Genomic DNA, 24575 nt, shown 5'->3' on the forward strand with positions numbered 1-24575 from the left:
AATACACTAACAGCGCTTGGTTGCTCAGGGCACAGCAGCTTGCATCTGCAGCCCGCTACCCTGTGTGTGTGTGTGTGTCACAGAAGTGGTGATGGACAGCGGACCTGCTGCCGCTCCGCTCTTCAACATCTCAGCACACTAGTCGAGAGCAGCAGAAGATGTCAGGCTTTCACCAGTCCAAATCTGTGTGAACTGCTAGCATAGAGAGAGAGAGAGAGAGAGAGAGAGAGAGAGAGAGAGAGAGAGAGAGAGAGAGAGAGAGAGAGAGAGAGAGAGAGAGAGAGAGAGAGAGAGAGAGAGAGAGAGAGGAAACGCGCGCGTAAAGAGATGTGATGCTGATGCTGCAGGCATTGCTAAATTCCAGCCTGGCGCATAACCAGAACGCGGGAGCAGCGGCGGAATTCGACCTGCTGACTACTGACAAGAAGTTTGTAATATCTGTGTACTGATGCAGTCCGGTATCTGCACCTGGTGGCGGAGCTTTCCAGACTTTCTTCCTCACTAGAATCAATTTGTTTTTTGAATGCTCGTGAGCGCTGCACTAGCGGGGGCTGATGATGGCTAGGCTCAGAGTGTCCTATGAGTACTCGGAGGCGGAGGATAAAACCATCAGGCTAGGGCTGTTCCTCATCGTCTGCGGGATCGTGTCCCTCTTCATCCTGTGCTTCTGCTGGCTGAATCCCACTTTGCAGAAAATGCAGTGCAAGCCTGCCAACTGCACCGTGCTGTCCGTGCAGCAGAGCGGGGAGATGTTCGAGTGCACTTTCACGTGTGGGGTGGACTGTAAAGGCACCTCGCTCTACCCGTGCCTCCAGATCTATGTCAATAACTCGGAGTCCTACTCCCAAGCTCTGTTGCATTTCAACGAACAGCAACTTCTTACGAACCCAAAGGTGAGTCGGAAATTTAATGTTTGTTTCAGATGTCACACTCACTCACTCTCTCTCACACACACACATATATATATATATATATATATATATATATATATATATATATATATATATATATATATATATATAATGCATAACACCCGTTGGGGGCAAAAGCTTTCGACGTAAGTTTTATATATAATCGTAGCAGACGATATAATTAATTAACAAAACGAAAATTCTTTACGCATATACAGTCCAAAAAAAAAAAAAAAAAAGAGTTTAAAAAATCAGTTCAAAAAGATTTTATTTGCAGATCATTATTGGCTACAGAGTGTACATTAAGAATACGATTAATTCATGAGCAGATCGGCTTAATTGTTTTATAAATACAAAGTCAATTGTGCTGCTCTTAGAATGAGTAAACCAAAGAAACAACTAGAAGGTGCAATATATTGGTAAGGATTTACAAAAAATGTTAACATAAGTATTACAGACTAGTTTAGAAACTGAACAACCACGTTGTCATTACACTGTCGATAGTGTAGGTTTACCGTGGTCCCAAAATGACAAAGGAAATTAGGCATTGACCTACAATCCCAAACATTATAATCTTATACACAAACCATTCTAGAATGGATCAGAAGAACCGTTCTAGAACCTATCGGATTCACATTTTGCACCAATAATAAATGCTTGTTGGTAGAAGCAATTTGCTAATGCAACCTGTTGCACCTGTCCATACCTCACAAGGTTCACAAGCACACGTTTAAAGCTAAGCAATGTGCAATTGTGGCATGCAGGCCCAGTGCCAAATAAAGACTTGCTTTTAAGCTTATATATAAGTTCAGATCACACAGGAAATAATATAGTAAGATATTAATGATCCCACACCCTGGATGTATCAACTCTGGAGTCTGAATCAGTCACACAGTTTGATACATGGGCACTATTCTTAGTAGAGATAAATCAGTGTGTTTTATAAAATAAAATCTACTTCCCCCTGCAATGATTGTTTTTGTAAGCTGCTTATCACGTCCCAAATTGAAGCATTTAAGAACATAAGAACATAAGAAAGTTTACAAACGAGAGGAGGCCATTCGGCCCATCTTGCTCGTTTGGTTGTTAGTAGCTTATTGATCCCAAAATCTCATCAAGCAGCTTCTTGAAGGATCCCAGGGTGTCAGCTTCAACAACATTACTGGGGAGTTGATTCCAGACCCTCACAATTCTCTGTGTAAAAAAGTGTCTCCTATTTTCTGTTCTGAATGCCCCTTTTTCTAAACTCCATTTGTGACCCCTGGTCCTTGTTTCTTTTTTCAGGCTGAAAAAGTCCCTTGGGTCGACACTGTCAATACCTTTTAGAATTTTGAATGCTTGAATTAGGTCGCCACGTAGTCTTCTTTGTTCAAGACTGAACAGATTCAATTCTTTTAGCCTGTCTGCATATGACATGCCTTTTAAGCCCGGAATAATTCTGGTCGCTCTTCTTTGCACTCTTTCTAGAGCAGCAATATCTTTTTTATAGCGAGGTGACCAGAACTGAACACAATATTCAAGATGAGGTCTTACTAGTGCACTGTACAGTTTTAACATTACTTCCCTTGATTTAAATTCAACACTTTTCACAATGTATCCGAGCATCTTGTTAGCCTTTTTTATAGCTTCCCCACATTGTCTAGATGAAGACATTTCTGAGTCAACAAAAACTCCTAGGTCTTTTTCATAGATTCCTTCTCCAATTTCAATATCTCCCATATGATATTTATAATGTACATTTTTATTTCCTGCGTGCAGTACCTTACACTTTTCTCTATTAAATGTCATTTGCCATGTGTCTGCCCAAATTTGTGTTCATCCATGCAAGCTCACCCCTCCCATTAGTTAAGTAATATCATTTTTTAAAAATGAATAATTTTTTATACTGTTGGCTGTAAAAATAAGCAATTACTATACTCGTCGTGTTGATATTGCCTTGTAATGCAGGTTTTTCTTTTTAGTTCTGCATTATATTTTTCTTTAAAAAAGTGAACAAAACACGAGGAAGCTGTACACGAGTTAATACTTCTACAAGTCAACATACGTGATGGGAAAAACAGTAACATTTCATTGACAACTGTCTTCTACTTTAAATGAACACACCATTGCTGTAAATGAACACGTTATCAATCAAGCTACATTTCCAAAGCAACGCTGATGCTGAAATTGTAACAGAAACGCTCTTACCATTTGTGATGCCTTTAGACTTTCCTGCATAATACTTTCCCAGTTTGTGAGTGAGAACATGCCCACTACAGATTTCCCAAACTTGTCACAGCATGTAAAGGTCTCTGCTTATGTAACTTTCTTGAACTTCGCTTTTCCTTTGGATCTGCCACCGGCTGGTAACTTTTACTGAAGCGCTGGTTTTCTGAGCGTCGCTGGCTTTTCGTGATCATACGGTAATCATTCTTGCTCCAATGCCCCACCGTTCAAATCAGTAAGAAAGTGTTGTTTAGGATTATGTGAGCATATGTTGTGGTCCAAGAAGCTTGAAATCTGCAGATATATAGCTGACAAGGAGGGCTTGTCGCACTGTGTGAGCTTGCCTCATGCACTGAATGCATGCCTGGCTCCCCTGGGTCTCAGTCCCTGCTAAATTCAGACGGGGATTGCAGTAACCACAGAGCTACTCTGTGGTTACTACTTTTGCAGAAATTAAAGGTTTGTGGACATAAAGGGGTTTAACAGTAATCTGCCCTGGGAGTTGTCTAGGAGAAGTGTCCAAAAACGGGAGAGTCTGCATTAATATTGTTCCTAAAATTAACACGCGGTATGCCCCCACCCCCCCATGTGGCGCCCCTGCATAGAGGATCTCTCCATTGGAAGAGAGGTGAATTCGTTGAGCTGTAGAAGAAACCAAGTAAAGTTTGGATCCCAGTTTTTACACCGGTTAGATCTGAGATACGCGATGGGCAGTGCAAGAGATTCCAGCTCCTGGGGATGCTGCTGTTGATTTCAATCGCTTTTCGTGTGCTGAGGGTTGGGGGCTTTGGGTATGTGAAGTGTGCTCCATGCTTAAAGTATTATCATATTTTGTCAGATTATTATAATCCACACAGAGTTCAGTGTATTAAAGACATTCGAAAGGGTTAGGAAAAAGTTTCTTCTTAAAATACAAATGTGTGACTTAAGTATCACAATGAGGAAACTGACAATTTGGAAGAGCACCTGTCAGTAAACCTGGTTTCTGGCACCTCATTGCATGAATAAGAAGGTTAGCTTCATTTTTATTTTGTGGGACACTCATGTCCCCTGTACCTTTAAGGGTTACGGGCAGTGAGTGCATGGTTAAGGATATAGGTCAGTTCTGTAAAGCACAGAGAGGAATGGTAAGGCAGATTAAAAAACATGGCAAACCAGGTAAATGCATAGCATAACCATGGGAAAAGCATGGGAAATGCGTTGGAAAAGCATGGGAAAAGTGCAAACATAGCGTGGTAAATTTTTTTCTAAGGGATTACCTTTCCATTTCAATCCCTTTACACAATTTCACTTGTTAAGCAGGGTTTTGCAATTTTTAGCTTAATTCCAAAACAGGTCAGACCATGAGTATCTGCATCTGTGTAACATTTATAATCGTGATCGAGGAGCAGTGGGTTAATTAACCGGACAGATTTCACATCTGGAGGCCTGGGGTGCTCTCTACTTAGGTCCCAGTTGACATTAGTCCACATGACAGAATCGTCCCAGTCCTCTGGCCCAGGACTACATGGCAGGGGGTGTCCAGGTCAGGACAGAGATGCACTTACAGAACCCCAAAGAGAAGCTTTCATAGAGCACGTCAACAGCAACCTGACCTGACTGAAGGCAGTGCCCCCGCCCCTCGCTTAAACCAAACTAAAATTGTAAAGAACGTGCTGCCTGACATGTAGAAGCCATTGTTCATGCAAGAATAGAGACTGGAGTGAAGTCTAGATAGAGGGATGCTTGGTATCTATATCCACCACAGTGGAGCAGATATTTTTAATAGATGCTGGTAGCAGTATATTTTCGTAAAATTATTTTGCTAAAAGCATTGCTGTCTCTGCACTTACAATAAATAACAAAGATGCATTAGTGTTTTAATTTTGGAATGAATTGTAGGCTGATCAGATGGATGTTGTGTGGGCATTATTCCAGACAATCTCATACGGCAAGTTTTGAAGTCTTGAAAATCAATTTTGAATCCTATATAGCCTTTGTTTATTGGTTTATTTTTGTGTGAGCGGCCCTTTGATTTACAGTGCAGAGGAGTTAGCTCACAGTAAGCTTCTTAACCTGAACTTCTTCACAAAAAGGTGACCTTTTAAAATGTCAGTAAATCAAAGGAAATGCTTCCTAGAGGCACCCCTAATTTGTTAAGTTTAATTAATCTTCTTGCTGAAATGACTCACATTTTATATTTCAACTTCCGATGCTCAACCTGTGCAGTACAACTTTCAAGGGCTTTTAACATATAGCCAAAACAGACAGTGACAGCTGACTAGCTTTTCAAAGAAATGGAAAGATTCATTAGGATGTTTTTCTTCCTACCTTCAGGTGGAGTCTGGCCAATGTCCACTCACGCTGTTAGAATGCTGATCTCCTTCTTATACTGCTAGCTAGTGGATCCTAATTGTTCCCAGCACAGACTGAGGTATTAGCTGCTAATGAGTAAGAGCTGCTTTATCTACAGCTGGAGTAGGTCTGCACACAGTTTCTGAGTAAAATAAGTTAGCAATAGTTAGTGATCAAAGACTGTATGCTTATGGGCCACAGCGTCAAGTTGCAGACCTCGCTGACGAGGCAAGGCGGAGACAAGCTAGACTTGGCCTCGTCTCCAGGGTTCAGTAGCATGGAGATATTTATTCTTTAGGTCTGGAGGCTGATACACAGAGGTGATTGGCTTGAGTGTGAACTGAGATCGGCCGTAGATCTTCAGTTCTCCTGATTGGTGAGTGGGCTGCAGAGGTGAGGCGACATTCCAGTTGGATAGAAAGAAATGGGGTAAAGTAATTGATGAAAGATGGTCTACTGATGCCTGTTCACAAGGGCGGCTTACATTGGGCACACATTTCAACAAACGAGAACTACGGGAAACACTTTATTGAGGTCACTTTCAATAGTTTATTTCATTTTTTATTTCCTCCAGAAAGGAGAGACATGAGAAACTACTCAATTAACACAGTGCCCCACCCACCCCCCAATAGATTTTCAAATACCGTCCTTAATCCTCAATGTAGAGTGGTCAACTGTCTCAAAGCTATGAGGCATTGTTGCTCACTTTTGACTTGACACTTGGGGTCGTGGTTATTGAGATACAGGGAGGGCTTTGACTGAATGCTTGTATAGTGCCCTCAATGCATTGCCCTGGGCTGTAAGCAGTGCCAATAGGCCCTTAAGTTAAAATGACTTTTGTGTCACTATGGGAAGGGAGCCATACTGAAATGAATCTTAGCTCTTCATTGTTCATCAGAAGAGACTGATTGTGATAGCAGTGGCTCTCTGTCAATCCCAGTAACATTGTTGCTGGTGTTCTAATAATCTCCCTGATAGCTGTGGCTGATGACAGTGACCGCCCACGATGCAATCATTCCTGCTAACACTGACCACTTTGTAAAGGTAGGTGCAGGTGGTTGACATGCTGCACGTTGCTGGGGATGCAACCAAGGGGTTGCTATGGAAATGTGCCCTGTAATATGCTATTTGAGACTTCTGTTTTATTATACTCCAGCAACCTGTTCTAGTCTATTTGTGGTCAATGATAAATAATCCACGTCTGTGTGCATGCAGAAGAGGAGCGGTGAAACTCGTGGTGGCCCCACATGATGAGAAGGTGTCTGAAGGTGGTAGAAATGCACATCTTCATGACCTGGTATTGTGGCGGATAATCTAAATGATTGTTTCAAGGGCAACTGAAAATAATTTGATGAAATATCTTGGTCATCTGCAGCTGGAATAACTGTTTTGTAGAATTAGATTTTTTCCAGCCAACTTGGATTTCTAGTATTAAAACTTCCATAAAATCCCCCCTACACAAACAAACATACTCATCTGTGGGGTTTTTTCAAATCTTTGTCTAGACTGATCTGCACACCCTCTTTACTGAGCAGAATCTCCCGTCCGATTGAAAATCTCCTTTTAGGATTTGCTGGCAGCTGCTTTTAAATCTAACGGAACAGTACATTAATTATCCACTTCATCTTGCAAAATCAATTCGGTATTAAAGCAAGAATTGTTTTGCAGGGTGATTACTGTAAAAGCTTATAGTGTTGAAGTTCATCACAAAATGAATCCAGGAAAATGCTGCGCATGGGGTGATGGCCAGGAGAACTCCCCATAGCACAATTGTGTAATTACACTTGACTGCAGAAAATGGATTATGTCTCAAGTTACAAAGGCAGATTACTATATTGCAGAATCAGAGGCAATTCTGCAAGTATTTGGAGATTGTAAACAGGGAGCGAGATTGAGACGGAAGGGAGTATAGCCGTAATGGGGCTCCTCTTCAGTAAATCAATACTGAACACTGAATAATCACACAGTACCGCCTTCAATAGACAGTACACACAATGTCTGTCTATTTCACTTAGTTTCTTGTTGTTTTACCTTAGATTTCTGATTGAGCATTTCGAAGTTGTGGATGATCATGTGATTTCTGTAGCACTATAAAGCTGTGGGAGCAGCACCATTTCAAACAGTCTACCAGAAATGGGTAAATGCTAAAATCTAACAGATTTCAAAAGAAGCATGATAGTGGGCACATGTAGAGTAGGTGCCACAGGTGCAGTCATGTTGGTAGACTGCTTCAACACATCAAACATGCATTAGCAATAACAAAACAAAGGAGAAGTGATCACCAAGAGAAACAGCTGTTTCTGCAAACAATGACGGACAGAGGGAAAAGATGAGGCTTGGCAAGTCTTAAATAATAATGACTGATTGATTAACATCCCTTGTGTTGCCTTCCAGCACCTTGTGGAGTCTGTGCCATGTGGTGTCCAGGCTGTGATCAGGCAGTGATGGCTCAACCTTATATTAGGTACAGGTCCTAATGACTAACTGCATCCAAGCTCAGGAGACGAAGAAAACCCTCCACAATTAATTCAATGTACATATTTTGTTCAAATGGGTTTTTGAAATCAGACATTCTTGCTTTAAACCTGCTTGGCTGAAGGTCGCTTTTCCTGACCATGTGCTTTTTTATTTGGATGCAACACTGATGAGTGCTGTTCAACCAGACACTTTTTCCCAGTTCATGCAAATTTCTCTGCACTGAATATATTCAGCTGCATTCCCCTGTTGATTAATGGCCCAGAATATACTGTATGAATAATAATATAAAAATATGATAAAATAACAGATTTTACAGCGATGCTTACAGAAACTGGAGACAGCATCCTATGTAGTGCTTAGAAGTACTCGAACCAATAACAAGTTTGGCTCATTCGTGTAACCGGTGATCTACAATGTATGTTATTTTTTTGTGAGAATTAAAAAGTGAGTTTGAATGGCAGCACCTTGGTCTTCTTTGTAAAAACACAGCCTTGACCGGAGCAAGCTTCACCTTGTGACAAATAGTTTGTTTCACATCATCTCCTGAACTCTCTGCAACGCACAACACTCGGGCAGGACCTGCAACAAAATAGTTTTTGACAACAGAATCCCATCTTTCTAACACTGCTGAAGACATTCCGGGTATAAAATACACGTAAAGTGGAGTGATTCTGTGATTTATACAAATATATTTTTAACAGGGGTTAAAGCATGGTCAAGGATGGTCCCAGGTCTCCCCCACCTGCTGTTTTCGTGGTTCACTGCTTAGAAACTACAGCGGACAAGTAAGGGTCCTTGAGACACACATAATATCTCCCTGTAAACAATCACACATTAGCAACTTAAAGAGTAACAGAGCTACCTTTAATTAAGTATATACTATTTAAATGATCTGGAGGCAGGGGTCAGTGCTATATAATGTGTTAAATAAAGAGTTATTTCCTGAGCTGCATGAAGTACACCTTAGAGCAACACTACAGACTCAGGTGTGCTCAGTTCAGAGCAGATGTAGCAGGAACCCAATTGCTCAAAATCCTTCTACCTGGTCATTTCAATACACAAAGGGGAGTTATTAAATCCAGGACTGCGTGCAGGACTAGAGTGGGTTTCTAACCCAGAGTAAAGCAATGCGTTTCTTGTAAACACTGATTCGGTAAGCCTGTAAGATAACCTGTATAGCATAGTGCTGCCCTAACACCTGTGCACAGAAAGCACACACGGGAGCATGCATTTTAAATAATGTACTCAGACTGCACACACTGTGTCTGATCCTGACAGGAGACACAGTAAGGCAGTCTGTGAATGCTGCTCTACTTTATGGTGGCTTGTCCTGTGCTTTCAAAGCTTCGTATTCCACATTGGCTGCTAGGAATTCTGAAAGTGTTGAACCCACACAACAGAGTACCCCTGTACAAGTTACAGAGGCTATAGCACTGGCAACTAGTAATAAAGCTGTCAGTAAGTGGCGTGCAGTTGCTAATATCAGAATTCCATTAACATTATAGTCTATGGGACGGATTCCTGGGAAAATGTTATTAATAACTGAAAATTGTCTTTATCAGGGTTGATGTAAGAAAACCGCGGACCGTGAATTTATTTGCGGAAACCACAACTTTTAACACACACCACAACTTTTTATAGTTGCTGCAACTCTGGTTAGCAGCAGGAAAGAAGACTATGGGCCATGATGCAAGTACTGTACTGTACTGTACTTACTTACTGTAAGATTTAGTGATAGAAGGTTTATTACCGTTTTGCCAATACTGTAGATATGGCGCGGCGACCCCCGTGGATGACCGTGTGTTTAACTGTGATCTGTGGCGCTCAGAATTGGCATTAGCGATAGTTCAGTCGAGTGCGTGTTAGCGAGAGGGTTCCTGGAGCGGGACCTCCCTGCTAGTGGGAGTACGCTGAGCTGTTTCTGGCAAACTTTTATTTGTAGCTGTTTTTATCCCAATGAGTTTTGTATATATAGTGGTCGATTCCTGCATCTCGTATTGAGCTTCACTAAAGGTGAACTGTGGTTTACTTTGCAAATTCAATGTGTCACCCATCAGTGGATCTCCCCTGAGCCTAGTTTTCTGTCCTCGTATTGCAACAGAACTGGTTATAGTTAGAATGGTTTTGTTTTTGGGCAGGTTGAAATATCTGCACTATTTATTAAAGAATATTACACTATTATATTAACTAATATAATATATATATATATATTATATATATATATATATATATATATATATATATATATATATATATATATGTATATATATATATATATATATATATATATATATATATATATATATATATATATATATATATATATATATATATATATATATATATATATATATATATATATATATATATATATATATATATATATGTGTGTGTGTGTGTGTGTGTGTGTGTGTGTTATATATCAATCAATCAGTCAATCAATATTTACTTTTATATAACACCTTTCATAGTGGACCACCATCACAAAATGCTTAACAAGGTGCAATAACAAGAAAACCCATAATACTTTAAATACAGAGAAATGCATAATACATGACATACAGTAAAAAAAAAAAAAAAAAAGCATAAATATAGTGAAAAGTGCATAATACATGATAGTAGCATAATTCATGAAATAGCAGCAACACAGCAGCTAATAGCAGATATCAGGCTTAAAGAGCATTTAAAGCAAAATAGAACAGGTGGGTCTTGAGAGTTGATTTAAAGCGAGCGACGGTGGGAGCACCATGCACCAAAGCTGGGAGAGAGTTCCAAATAATCTGAGCCATGAAGCTAAACGAGCGTTCTCCACGTGTGGTGCACTTTTGCTTGGGGATAACAAGCTGACCAGGACCTCAGCTTGCGGGCAGGGACATAGCGGGTCAGCAGGTTGAGGAGGTACTCAGGACCCGTGTGATGAAGGGCATGGTAGGTGAGCAGGAGAGTTTTGAACATAATCCTGAACTTTATGGGTAGCCAGTGCAGCTGGGCAAGATGATGACGACGACGGGGGGGGGGGGGTGATGTGATCACTTTTTTTACATCTGGTAAGGATCCTGGCAGCAGGATTCAGAACTTTATTATAAGTAGTAGTTCATCTAAACCATATTAAAATATTGTATTATTCTTAGTAGGTACTAAAGCTGCAGTCAGCAACCGATTTCCTAATCAAAAAAAGTATGCAGACTCTTCACAAAAGCATTGAAATGCAATGCTGAGTGCTCACTGCAGCATATCAAATTAAGAGACTGACTTTTTGCTTGGGAGTATTAAGAAAACGTGTACCTGTTCTTGGAAGCACAGAGCCATGTAATGGAGAAGAAGGACCCTTCTCTCCTCCCCTTGAGGCTGTCTTTACTGAATCAGCCACGGTATATCATACTAGGTGACTGTGTGTATTGATGGCTCTCTGCGGCTCTCCCCCTGCAAGAGCTGAACATGCTGCATAATGCTGAGTATGAGTTACAGAATGCTGGAAGAGATCGAGACTGTTTCAATAAAACTGCACAATTACAGGATTTACAGATATTTCAACTTTTACGAGGGACAATAGACCCTAGTCATGTAACCTGGCCCACTGGTGCCACCCTACTTGGTTGTTAAACTGTACAGAGAAGTGTTCTGAAGAATAAGGTGTGGAATCTCAAATGTTTTTTCCAGAGACAACCCCATTCACAAACTCAGTCAGTGGGTGTGCTAAGGTACTGATAGTGAGACGTGTGGTGTCACACACAGGCTTTATGCAAGATCTAAGCATTTCTGGTAGTTCATGGATTGTCCAGTGTCCTGATTCATTTACGCTGTCCTTATTAATGGGATTTAGAGGAGGCGACCAACCACCATCAAGGTTCCTTATTTTTCCATAGCACAGTATTGATACCTAATTGCTTAACTTTTGGAAGCTATGCATAGGTGTTATCTGCAATAACAGCCATCCTGCAGTTATCTAGGGCTGAAGGGGTACAGTTCTGTGACCCCCAGATTGTGGGATGCATCAGTTAACGGTTTTAAGTCAAAATTGAAATCCTGCTTTATAGTTTATTATACCAAACTTTATTATTCTATCTTGCTTTCTTTTTACCTCTCTTTCTCTGTACAAATGTATTTTATTTGGACTTTTTGTTGTGTATTTTACAGTGCTTTGAGATGCAATTTGTCTGAAAGGTGCTGTATAAATACAATTTGATGCATACAGACAATGAGTCCCCATCACCATTGTAGGGGTGGGTCATTCATCACATGTTGTCGTTTGGCTGGGGCGCATCACACACCTATATTGTCATCTACGTTTACACTCCCTCGTTTCTTGGTCCCCCACCATCAAGTGGGCTGGTGGGTCAATCATCACACTCCCTCGTTTCTACTGTAACTTCAGCAGTGTTTTTTTTCTGAACTCACTGCTCTTTTTGTAAAGGGTCCTCAATCATGCTTTTTATTGAGTGAAAGTATAACATATTTCTATAACCTGTCAGCCTGCAGCACTTCTAAATGTCTGTGTGGTCTGTAAGTATTGACAACCACACACAAGAGGGCTGTTGTCCAATTAGGGTTGTGAAGTGCCCAGGCATTTTAATTTGTGCTCGTTTATGCTCTGCAGCAGAGGGTAGGATTCAGACAGATAGTTCAAAGCTGGTAAGTGGAGGCTTTCCTAATCCCATTGGTATCATGGGTCTCAGGCTCAGCATGCACTGCACAGTTTCCTAGGATAGGTGGAGCGGATGTGACTCAGGGTTCAAGCTCAAGCAACAGAGCATTGACTGGTACCAGTCCAGACCCCTCACACATACAACTGCTACAGTCAGACCATTTAAATAACAGCATACACATAATAATACAAAAGCAGTAATTTTAAAGTTACATTAAAACAGTTTATAAAAGTGTGTTTTCAGTCTTGCCAGCTGATCGTTCACAACTGTAACAAGGGCCGTCTCAGTGCTATGTGCAGCATGAAAAATTCTTGTAATTGAAACAACTGTTTCTAGAACCTTATCTAAGAATGGCAGGTTGGAGATTGGCCTATAGATATTGAGGACTTTAGAGTCCAGATTGTGTTTCTTATTGAGCATAGGCTCCAGATTTTTCTGGAGTCCTCCTTAACAGAAAGCTGAGGGAACTATACCAGAGGAAAGTGAACCATTTATAATTTTTTAAATGTGAGTATTAATAAACCAAGGACATCTTTTAATAGTAGGACTATTAGGAATAGGATCATTAATTTATCTAGGGTAGCAAAAACAAATCTAGTATTATCTCATTTGTTTCAATTAAGTTTGAATAATATGATGATCTAGCCAACGCCAGAGCCTTCCTAGTATTTAACCAGGTGGCCCTTCCATGTGATGTAATGAAGCCTGCAGTGGAGTGCTAGATTCCCGCCATCTAGTATTTTATTTTTAAAGAAATGTAAGAAGTCATTGCCCTCATATTTCATCTATTAGGAGAGTTGTATCATTGAACCACGGTGAGCTTTTTTAAAAGACACTCTGAGTTTTGATTGGTTCTACAGTATCTAAGATACCAGTCAAGGTGGTGTTGTAGGTATTAACCGCTCATCTCCATTCTAGGACTTTATGACCCTCATATTTCATCTTAAGAGTTGTATCATTAACAGAAAGCTTTTTTAAAAGACACTCTGAGTTTTGATTGGGGCTACAGTATCTAAGATACCAGTCAAGGTGTGTGTAAAGAGCTCAAACGGGGAAAAACCCCGTTAGGTATCAAGGTGGTGTTGTATCAGATCTACTGATGAGGACTCAGAGTGGTAATGAGCTCAATACATCAGAAAGCTTAACAGCAGTTGAATAATTGCTTCAGTTAAAGAGAGAATGTCAGTGTTGTAAGCCTGAATAAAATCACTAATTAACGGAGCCTTATTAGACAAAGACCTGACACTAAATAAACCTGGGTGTAAATTGGTCCAATCCAGAGCATGTGATTGAGCAGGGGTAATATGAATTTGACGAAGGTTACTGTAGCACACGCCCCTGTGTTTACTCAGCGGGTAGCGGGAATGGCAGGATACTTTAACCTGAATTTTACATGCCTCTTTAGATTCCCTCCCCTCCCCAGTGCCTAGTTTATATAGCTCGCTAGGTGGTATTCGATGTTATCAGCTAGCCTGCTTGCCCTGGACCTGTTTAGGTGCAGTCCATCTTTCCTATAATATCTATTTCTTTTCCAAAAGCAATCACAGGTGTTTATAAATCCCAGCCCTTCTTGCACACACCAACCAGCCAGATAAGTATTTAAGGCCCTAATTCTACTGAATACTTCATCCCCACCACCAACAACAGGTAGTAGACCCGAGAGAATAATTCTGCATCCACTTTTTCAGCTGTCTTGTTAAGGATTTAAAGTCCTCTTTCAGAATCTCAGATTTTCTGTTCCTCATGTCATTTGTGCCAGCATGTACAATGACCACATGCTCTTTTTCTGTGATTTAATAATCTGTGCACTGTTGATTCAATATAATCACTCTTAATTCAATAAACTGGTAAACCAACAAGTCTGGTTTCTGTTGAACTATCGAACAGTAAAGAGGGATATTATGCAGGCGCCTGGCCTTCCATGTGTAACACTTTAGAGTTCTTCTCATATCTGGATAACCGCTTGATGAAGCTTGCTTACATCCTTCATTGCCAAATGTTAGTAAGTGTGTCATGATCAGGACTGTCTCTCTGTACACTTACATATTTACATACATTATTTATAGAAAGTGCTTATCCAGTCTATTTCAGTCAACAGATCTGCTCATTTGGAATGCTGTATTTATTACGGAAAATTGCAAAAGAACATTTGTTTGTGTGAGTTGCCACCTTGTACTGCCAAAGTCATAGAGAACATTTGTGTGATTTGTAGTGTTGATATGAGATCTTCAGAAGAAGTCCAAAAAAAGCAAAGTGCAGCCCTGTAAACTGAATGATGGGCTCTGAGGCTCAGTACATCACAGTGCCTCCAACAAACATGGTCACCCCAGCGGTGAAGCAGAGCAACATTTGAGAATACAGGCAGCAGCGTGAAGACCGTTTATAATTAAATAAGGAAACCGAGAACAGCTGGATGAAGAGGACTTTTAGAATCCCTACAGACATCTCATCACAGAGAGAGCCAAGGAAAGATCCCGGGCTGCCAGCACTGCTCCAGTTACTTATGAACATCATTAATTACAGCTGGCCGTGAGAGCTTTGGAAATATTTTATTAAAAACTGCACATAAAGAGTAGGGGTGGAGTGCTTTCAAGCAGGTGTGTGGGAAAAGGAGGTCTGATCCTTCCAAACTTCCCACTCTTCCCTTGGCCACCTGAAGCCCGGAGACATCTGTTTGCTGGCCTTTGACCTGGAAAAGGTGGGGCGCTTCAATTCTGTCACCGCTAATCTGCCTGGAATATCCTCCTGCAGCTTTGTTCTGTGATCCTAGAGAAATGCAAGATGAGATCCAGCTTTACTGTGATTCTTTAAACACTACTGGATTATTGGGAGAGACTGTCTGGGGTAACAGCAGCACTCTGAAGTGTATTCCCTTGCTCTGCATTAGTAATGGAATCTGGCTGAGCGAGCTTCTTCAATACCACATTGTTTTATGTCCCCTCTTTGGAAATCAATGGGCAGCCCTTTTTATTTTGTGGGAATCAGTTCACTTTAAGTGTTAGTAAATATCTCACACCAACGCAACTGATGGTGTCTGAAGAAATGAAAGTGCGTTCAGTTGACTCCCACGCTAGTTCTGTGAGTATTAAGTACCATCAGGAGACTGTGGACCCAAGTTATTCAGTTTTCTTAATTAATGATTCAACAGTGTTCCAGTTAATTTTTTTTTTTTTTTTACCACATTAGATCACAAAGGGCTCTTCTAATTAAACAATCATTTATGGTGAACACACATGCCTAAAGAATAACTTGTATTTGTACAGTATACTGTACTGGGGGTTGCAAATGGCTATGAATTGACATTGAAATTGAAATAGTTTATTCGCCATTCCTGTACTACAGGTCAGCTCCATGTAGGTTAGGCGTTGTTCTAACATTGCCAGTCATATGTTCTTGAATAGCCTCCTGATGTTGCAGGGTTACTCCAGTCCTGATTGCATTCGTTATGTTTTGGGATTTAGGCCTCGGCTCCATGCACATGCCTGGTTTTCAGATTCTTTAAAAGAATTTTAGAATTCCCGCTTTTCACTACAATACCCTAAGGGGTTAACTGTCAGGGTCTCATAACACTGGTTCAATATTTATATTAACTGCTTTTCACTACAATACTCTAAGGGGTTAACTGCCAGGGTCTTGTAACACTGGTTCAATATTAACTGCTTTTCACTACAATACCCTAAGGGGTTAACTGCCAGGGTCTCGTAACACTGGTTCAATATTTATATTAACTGCTTTTCACTACAATACTCTAAGGGGTTAACTGCCAGGGTCTCGTAACACTGGTTCAATATTTATATTAACTGCTTTTCACTACAATACTCTAAGGGGTTAACTGCCAGGGTCTCGTAACACTGGTTCAATATTTATAGTAACTGCTTTTCACTACAATACCCTAAGGGGTTAACTGCCAGGGTCTCGTAACACTGGTTCAATATTTATATTAACTGCTTTTCACTACAATACTCTAAGGGGTTAACTGCCAGGGTCTCGTAACACTGGTTCAATATTTATAGTAACTGCTTTTCAGTACAATACTCTAAGGGGTTAACTGCCAGGGTCTCGTAACACTGGTTCAGTATTTATATTAACTGCTTTTCACTACAATACCCTAAGGGGTTAACTGCCAGTGTCTCGTAACACTGGTTCAATATTTATATTAACTGCTTTTCACTACAATACCCTAAGGGGTTAACTGCCAGTGTCTCGTAACACTGGTTCAATATTTATATTAACTGCTTTTCACTACAATACTCTAAGGGGTTAACTGCCAGTGTCTCGTAACACTGGTTCAGTATTTATATTAACTGCTTTTCACTACAATACTCTAAGGGGTTAACTGCCAGGGTCTCGTAACACTGGTTCAGTATTTATATTAACTGCTTTTCACTACAATACCCTAAGGGGTTAACTGCCAGGGTCTCGTAACACTGGTTCAGTATTTATATTAACTGCTTTTTTTAGCAACAAGTATGTATCTGACATAACTAGAGGACACAGTGAGGAAGATATTAGTGATTTGTTTAGTATATATTCTCAATAATCCATTAATGAACTGCCATGGCATGAGGAGGTAAGATCAGGGGTTCGTTTGTAAACAAAACAGTGCCGGATCTTATAATTAAGAGAGATAGCATTTTACTTTGTAGATCTAATGCACTGGCCTTGATTTACAGCAGCTCCCATATCTGCTTCAAGTTCTCATCAGCTTGTGGATTAGAGGGGTTTCGTGTCTTATTGTTGGTGTCGGTAGCAGCATGCCCACCTTGTCTAGCCGTGTTTTAACATGATCTTCAGGTTTGAACAATACCACTGGCGGGCTGACTGATCCGATGAACAGGAGGGACGACACTGTTGTTGTCCACAGCGCTAGTTTTCTCGTGTTATATATCGTTACAGTAAACTTTTGACATTCAATTCATGGAACAGGAAAGCATTTTTTTTTTTATTGTACGTTAGTTCTAAGATCCAAATTCGAAAGACATTCTGTGCTTTCACATTTTAAGCCTGTGTTGAAATAGCTTTGTAGGTGTTACCTGTAAAATCATATCATCATAGTAACACTGAACTGTGAATAAAGAGAAAAATGCAGTTTTGTTGTGTTCACTTATCTTGTTGTGCGTCCCTGAGCTGAAACACAGATTACATTCATACCCTGCTACTGCTGAAGCTAGCTGCAGGAGGCTATCTGTCTCCTTCACAGTATCAAAGAGTGACAGAGGGGCCAGGCAGACAATGTAAACAAACTGGTAAGCCAACAATGTGTGCTTTCTGATGCAGCTTTCTGCACAGAAGGCTAAACTGTGTTATGTAGTAAACATCCACCCATGGATCTTTCTGTAGTGGAAATTTGGAGTGGGACACTGTAACTTTAAGAACTTGAATAAGGATCCAGTTCCACTGAACTGGGATATTGGAGAGTCTGCAGAATCAGAGAACAAGACATGAGCTTTATATACAGGGAGGGAACCATGTTCAGAATTAACGCATGCATTATTTTTATGATCTACGATGGTCCCCAATAGTACTGGACACCCCCTTTTCAATGCAAAATGCTCTAGTTTACTTGAATACAGTTACAGCTAACTAAATGCGTCTGATCACTGTAATCCAGTTTAGAAAGGTCAATCCCAGGCGTCCTGTCAAACAGCCTTTACTAAACAATACCCACCGCATTCATGCTTCTCAGCCTCACATGAGTCAAAACGTGTGTCTACTTGACATAAGTTTGTACTATTTTTTTATGTTTGAAATATTGAGCCTGATTTACAAAAAGTTTTTAAGGAATGTCTTGTTAATTGCATTTTCACATCTGAGTGTTCTTTACACTGTAAGCTTGTTGCTTCAGTGGCAGTACAACCTGAACTCTACCTGTAAAGACTATGCCAAGCAGCAGGTAATGTTTTTGTTGGTTTGTGTCTCAACAGTGTTCATACCTTCCTCCATGTACAAGAGACAACCAGAAGAACACGGACAGTGTGCTGAAGCAGCAGCATGACTGGACTAAGAACATCTCCCAGTCCTTCACTTGCTTCTTCGACCAACAGAGAAGGTAACGCTGCCTACTAACACTCATACGAACACTCACACTGAAACTGCACTACTGACTCTTATCTGCAGTGTTCAAACACACTCAGGTATCTCAGGAAGCAGCTGGATCACAGAAGACCATTGTGTCTAATACCACTGAACATTGAAACTAAACTCAGAGGTACTAGACTTGAAATTCATTCAGTACTTTGGTGATCTGCTTTGCTTTTTTAATAGTTTATTTTAGCACAGTCTGGATTTGCTCATTAAAGGGTAAGTATCGTTTTAGTAATGCAGGGTCTTATTTTCAAAGCGTTTGCTCCAGTCTTCAACTGTTTTTTTTAGAGGAGTTCATTAAAGACTGTTAATTTTGCTAGACCAGATCCAAACAGCTAAGTTATATATTTTCTAGTCCTCTTAAAGTACTCTCAATGTGCTTTGTTTTTGTGTTTTGTAACATTAACATGATTTTTTCTCCTTTCAAAATTATAGTTAATTAAATAATGGAGGAAACGCTTTGAAAATATGACCTGTAGTCCAATTACTCTGCTTCTGAATGTTGGTTTCACTTTTTCATTGTGTGATATCTGATACACACTTTTAAATGACTATCCTGTCAATATCATGGTCTACTATATGCCCTTCAGTCACTGTGTATATAATTGTACCATGTCCATTTTCCTATATATGTATCTGTTTTATAATGCTTCTGTAAAATTCTACAAATGTAACTAAAAAATGGTGACTGAAGCGACATATTCTATAAGTGCAATTCACTCCTGCAGAGCTAGTCTAACTTGACAGGCACCCTTGTAATGTGTTTTTATCCAATGATACTATACAAACTCCTTTTGTTTAGAACGCATTGGTCCAGATTATGCTGGTCTAGCTGGATTTCTTTCCAAGATCTTTGCTACTGTACATTGTGTCCCAACAGTGGAAAGCATGCATCTGAGGGATGCGTTCATTGCAAGGGCATGTTCCCGTGAGCCCTGTTGACAAGTCTACTTATCCTGAGTGCTTGTAACTAGACTTTGATTGGCAGACAGGTCCCAGATCCTGTTTAAGGGTTTTACATGCTCTCTACCTCTGGTGACCTGTCTTGGCGTTTGATCTTAAGGTGGACTGCCAGAGATGAATGAACAGAAATCATTCATAGAGGCCTAGCTACTTAAATGGGAGATAACCAAGGCTTTAAAAAGCATCCCTTCCCTCTTGCAACATTGGCAACATTCTCTGACTGGTTCCTTGTTATTTCGATTTGAATTCATGCTTTCTGTGCTTCATTTTCATTTTAATTCCAGTGCGTCTTTTTCTACTTGACCTAGTTTAATAAAAGTTTACCATACTAAAAGTCTAGTATTGTAATAAAGCATAGGTAAGCATTGTAAAGCCCAGAGAGGTCCAGTAAAGCATAAAAACAAACCAAACCATGGCAAACTATGATAAATGCATAGTATATGGGAAAAGCGTGGGCTATTACATAGGGTTACCTCTGCTATCTAGGTGAAAAGATAAAAGAGCATGCTGCTGATTTTTTTGTGAAGGATTGTAGTGCGTCCTTCACTTTCTCTCTTTCATGCTGCTCTGCTCTGAGCTGACAAGTAGCTGCTTTGGACAGGCTCCTGCCTCAGGGGTGACCATGGCAACCCCACCTAGCAGGAGAGGAGGTGGAGTAAAGTGAGGCCCTCTTCATTTAATTATTTATTAATTAATTATAATATTTGCTCAGGGAAACCCTGCTGAGGCACAAGTCTTATTTTCAGAACACGATTTAGGCCACAGTGTGGTCTGTCATTTACAGAAAAAACACTGTCTAAATAAAAACTTTCCTGACCTAAATTCCCTTCCACTGTTTTCCCAATCATTGCTCACTGAAGTTTACATTGTTTGTTGTGCAGATTGACAGACACCTTTGTGTCCTGTCATATTGGGGTCATGTGACTGTTTGGTTTCTGGATGATAAAGACCTAATGATTTGAGATATGGCTTCATATTTGTTACGCAGCTGTCTTCTGTTGTTATTCAAGTTGAGTCGTGGGTATCGTACAAGACAAATGTGCCCTTTTGTGTCATTTTATAAAGGTCCAATGTCAAGCCTTCAATCTCACCTTTTGAACTTGTGACTTTGAATATCTTGGTCACATTGACATTGACCTTTGGTGGGGGTATAGAGACAGAACACTTTTGTCTTTGGTACACATTTGGTACACAGCTGTATTCTATGATTTTCTCAGGTAGGATCAAGTACTGTACTGTTGTTGTCCAGTAAAAAATGTAACTGCCAAATTGTTTTATTATCTGGCTGTATCAATGATGCAGTTCCATTTTTTCAATTGTGGAGCACACAGGTCCCTTGTACCTTAGACGTATATCCCTGGCAATGCTTTGTTTTGCTCACTCCAATTTCAGTTTGGTATCAGTGTAGAGGGCTGTCATGGGCAGACAAGAATAAAGACTTGGCACAATTTCTTGGTTGTTGTGCGGGAAACGGACAGATAGGCGCTATCGTGATCTTTTCAAAGAAATCTTAGGTTTGGTCCAATTTACCAATCAACAAACACACTGCACAGTCAATCACATGCAATCACATAGTTCAGCAGAATTTCAGAACATAACTTGTTTACTTCTTGTTTTGCATAAACTGTATACACCCCTTATAAAAGTTTACCATGGCAAATTTGCAATGTAATTGAGCAGGGTTCCATGCCTTTCCCACCACACCACCCCCCACACTACCTCTTACACCTGCTGTCACTATACTTATTCTATAAACTCTCATAACGGACCCCTTAACCCTAACCCTAACCCTAACCCTACCTGTTACCCATGCTCTCACTATGCTTATACTGTAAACTCTCATAAGTAAGACTAACACAACACATATATAATATCAAACACAAAAAAGAATCACAAACACCTCTAGTAGCACACTTTCTACAACACAACTTAGAATTTCTGAAGATTACAGGGCTGGAGAGGAACCAGAACTGGACAATCGGAGAAAGGAAACGGAGAGAAAAAGGCTGGATCAACAAACTACAAACTGCTTTCCCACTAGGCCTAAACATTAGGAACTCCACAATAGACCTACACTAGAAAAGGAGATTTGAAACAAAAAAACTGAAAAATAAATCCAAAAACAGTCAGATGGCCCATGCACCTTTCTTCCCCTGGAAAACCAATCAAGTGTAGGGTTCTCAGGGAAACAAAGTTCCTACCTAACCCTAACCCTAACCCTAACCCTACCTGTTACCCATGCTCTCACTATGCTTATACTATAAACTCTCATAATGGACCCCTTAACTCCATGCCTTGACGTGCTGTGCTTGTGTTGCAGGCCGGACGACGTGCTGCTGGAGCGCTCCCAGAATGAGAGCGTGCTCCTGCACTGCGTGCTCTGGCCCATGGTCAGCCTCCTGGTCGGGGTCCTGATTGTGGTCCTCACCGTCTGCGCCAGGAGTCTGGCCGTCCGTGCAGAAGCCCTCCAGAAGAGAAAGTTCTCCTAGAGAAAAGAATCGGGGCGAGAAGTGGCTGTCGGCAGCCTGGGGCGCAGGGGAAAGGAGGCGCTGCGGAGGAAAATAAATATTTACTATTCCATCTCTGACTGGACAAGCGATAGGGTCACTGTGCTGTCTGTCACTGCAGAGGCCGCCCCCTGCCCCTCCCTCCCTCTTACTCTGCTGTGCTGATGTATACACGACTGCTCACAACTTAAATGAATGTTCCGATACTTTAAAAAAATAAAAATAGCAGCAGTAGTCAAACTTGCGCAAAATGACCGCTCACTGTGGAAATGATACAGGGGTGGTCTTTATTGCAGGTTTGACTAGGGTTACCACATTCACAGAGTGAAAAAACAGGACCTTTTTTTTCTTCAACTCTTAAGCGGTTAAAATAGCTATATATAACAACACAATCATCATTTAAAAGTTACACATTGGGTGTATTTATTGCAGATCATAGATGTCTGGTAACCCTAGGTTTAACTCTATAGTCAACTTGTGAAAAAAACAAAGTGCTGCAAGTGCATATATATATATATATATATATATATATATATATATATATATATATATATATATATATATATATATATATATATATATATATTATGAACTAGCTTAGACTGTACACAATGACAATATATGTCTGTAAATATTATGTATACCATCCTGTCACTGTATAGAAACATCGCCCCTATTTGTGTGCTAGCTGTGGTTGAATGGAAGCTTCCACATAGCATTGCTGCTTTCCGCTGGTTGTTTTCCTTTGCCAAGCTGAAATCCGAATGGAAAATGTTTTTGTGATCAGTTGTAACAAAGTGCCCTTTCCGACTCCCTCCTCTGTTACATCTCTCCACTATTATAAGGACATTCCTGAGTCACTGCATTGCACCGGCCCCCTGTCTGCTAGCTGATGTATCGGTTTCAGTTCAGTATGATGCTGGCTGCTATGGAGCTGGTTCCAAACTGCTATTACATTCCAGACCCAGCCCTGGCCACATCTGTCTCCCATCTGTACCAGCCACCTGCAGAAGCAGGAGAGGCAATAAACAGGCACTTCTACAGCGGTTCAAATTGAAATACCATTTCTGAAAGCTCAACCTGAGTTTACGAATGTAGCCTACTATACATTCTGACCAAGATATTTATCTAATCTTCCACTGTGATATGTGTTTATTTATTTCAAACATCTCTTAATGATTTGTGTTCATAATCTTTAACACTTTTTGTTTTGTTATAAAGAGACTTACCAGCAATAAAGTTGGTTTATACTATACATGTGTGCTATAAGGACTGGATTGTGCTCCTCAATGTGAATTAAATAACGAGTAAAGCTTTTGCAAATAGGGCCTAGAATACAATAAAGATTTAAACATTGTTGATCTTGCACAAAACAGGAACAAATAGTGCTGGCAAGATCTGAAAGAACCAGTGCCCCACAGTCATTCAGTTCCACACTAATATATGGCACTCGGAATATGCTAAGCATCACATGACTGAGCTCAGCAGCCACTTGACCTTCATTCTGGAGGAGTCCCACAGCACGAGCTGGCAGCTCCTCTGGGTTTGAGTGTCGCCATTCCTATGCTGCTGCGCCATGTTACAAGAATGTCTGTTTAAATGTGTGGGTGTCACATGAGCAATCACCTGCAGATCACCCACACCTGACGCCTGTGTGATGTGAGGATCGTGAGGACTTTCCTAATCGACAGTATCCATGATCAGGATGGGAGTCTGGTTTTACTTCTGCATGCTAAGGAACTAAAAAAAAGTGACCCTTTGCAAAGGTATAGTAGTAATGAATCTGTCTGTCAGTTTACTACATTCTGTCTTAATTTAGACTTTTGAGCATTGTTCTCTAGCAGCAGACTATTTTGAATGCCCTGTATAGTCCTTCACTTTGAAAACTGACATGCACACAAGGGTTGATGTTTGGCATAGCATTTGTTACAAGCCAAAAGCCCTGGGAATGAAAATTCAGATCCAAGTGCAGCTCTGTGACTCACAGCCATTAACACTTGTACTGTAATTATTGCGATCTATTAACAATGTAATTTGTGCAACATTTTGGTACACATGTTATTACAGGGCATTGGGGTTTTCAATGTGAGTCTGAACATATCAGTGTTTTTGGTGTGTGTGTGTGTGTGTGTGTGTGTGTGTGTCTCATACCAGAAGGTTCATAAAGGGCATCTCTCACAGTACGTATTTTATGAAGTGATTTATTTATTTATTTGTTTGTTTTACATGAAAACTTACTGAGAGGCAGTGCAGTAAACTTCAAAAAAAGAGTGTCAATCAAAATATTTTAGCACAGAATATTTTAATAAGTTATTTTATGCATTGCTGTAACACTAGTTATATCTCAGACTCCAAATTCACTTGAACTGGTGAGACAACCTTTATCAAAAGGTTTTTATTCCTGATTCAAAGCATTTTTGTGATTTAGACATTTTTTAATTTTAGGA

The 24575-nt window shown here is 40.3% G+C and overlaps 1 protein-coding gene across 1 annotated transcript; it reads left to right on the forward strand.

The window, feature by feature from the left end:
- The first annotated feature begins 358 nt into the window (after positions 1-358).
- On the forward strand, positions 359-22615 carry LOC121319041 (calcium-activated potassium channel subunit beta-4-like). Its single transcript, XM_041256264.1, has 3 exons — positions 359-893; positions 18499-18623; positions 21942-22615. Exons 1-3 carry the CDS (start codon positions 555-557, stop codon positions 22108-22110), a joined length of 633 nt encoding a protein of 210 aa, XP_041112198.1. The 5' UTR covers positions 359-554; the 3' UTR covers positions 22111-22615.
- Positions 22616-24575: the final 1960 nt, after the last annotated feature.

This window comes from Polyodon spathula, chromosome 7, assembly GCF_017654505.1.
Source record: "Polyodon spathula isolate WHYD16114869_AA chromosome 7, ASM1765450v1, whole genome shotgun sequence".
NCBI lineage: Eukaryota > Metazoa > Chordata > Actinopteri > Acipenseriformes > Polyodontidae > Polyodon > Polyodon spathula.

What these genes read in the sequence shown, in the direction of transcription:
- LOC121319041 (XM_041256264.1), top strand. Translation starts at nt 555, where the DNA reads ATGATGGCTAGGCTCAGAGTGTCCTATGAGTACTCGGAGGCGGAGGAT. An exon ending in AACTTCTTACGAACCCAAAG is followed by an intron (nt 894 to 18,498) that starts GTGAGTCGGAAA and finishes GTGTCTCAACAG; the next exon opens with TGTTCATACCTTCCTCCATG. An exon ending in TTCTTCGACCAACAGAGAAG is followed by an intron (nt 18,624 to 21,941) that starts GTAACGCTGCCT and finishes CTTGTGTTGCAG; the next exon opens with GCCGGACGACGTGCTGCTGG.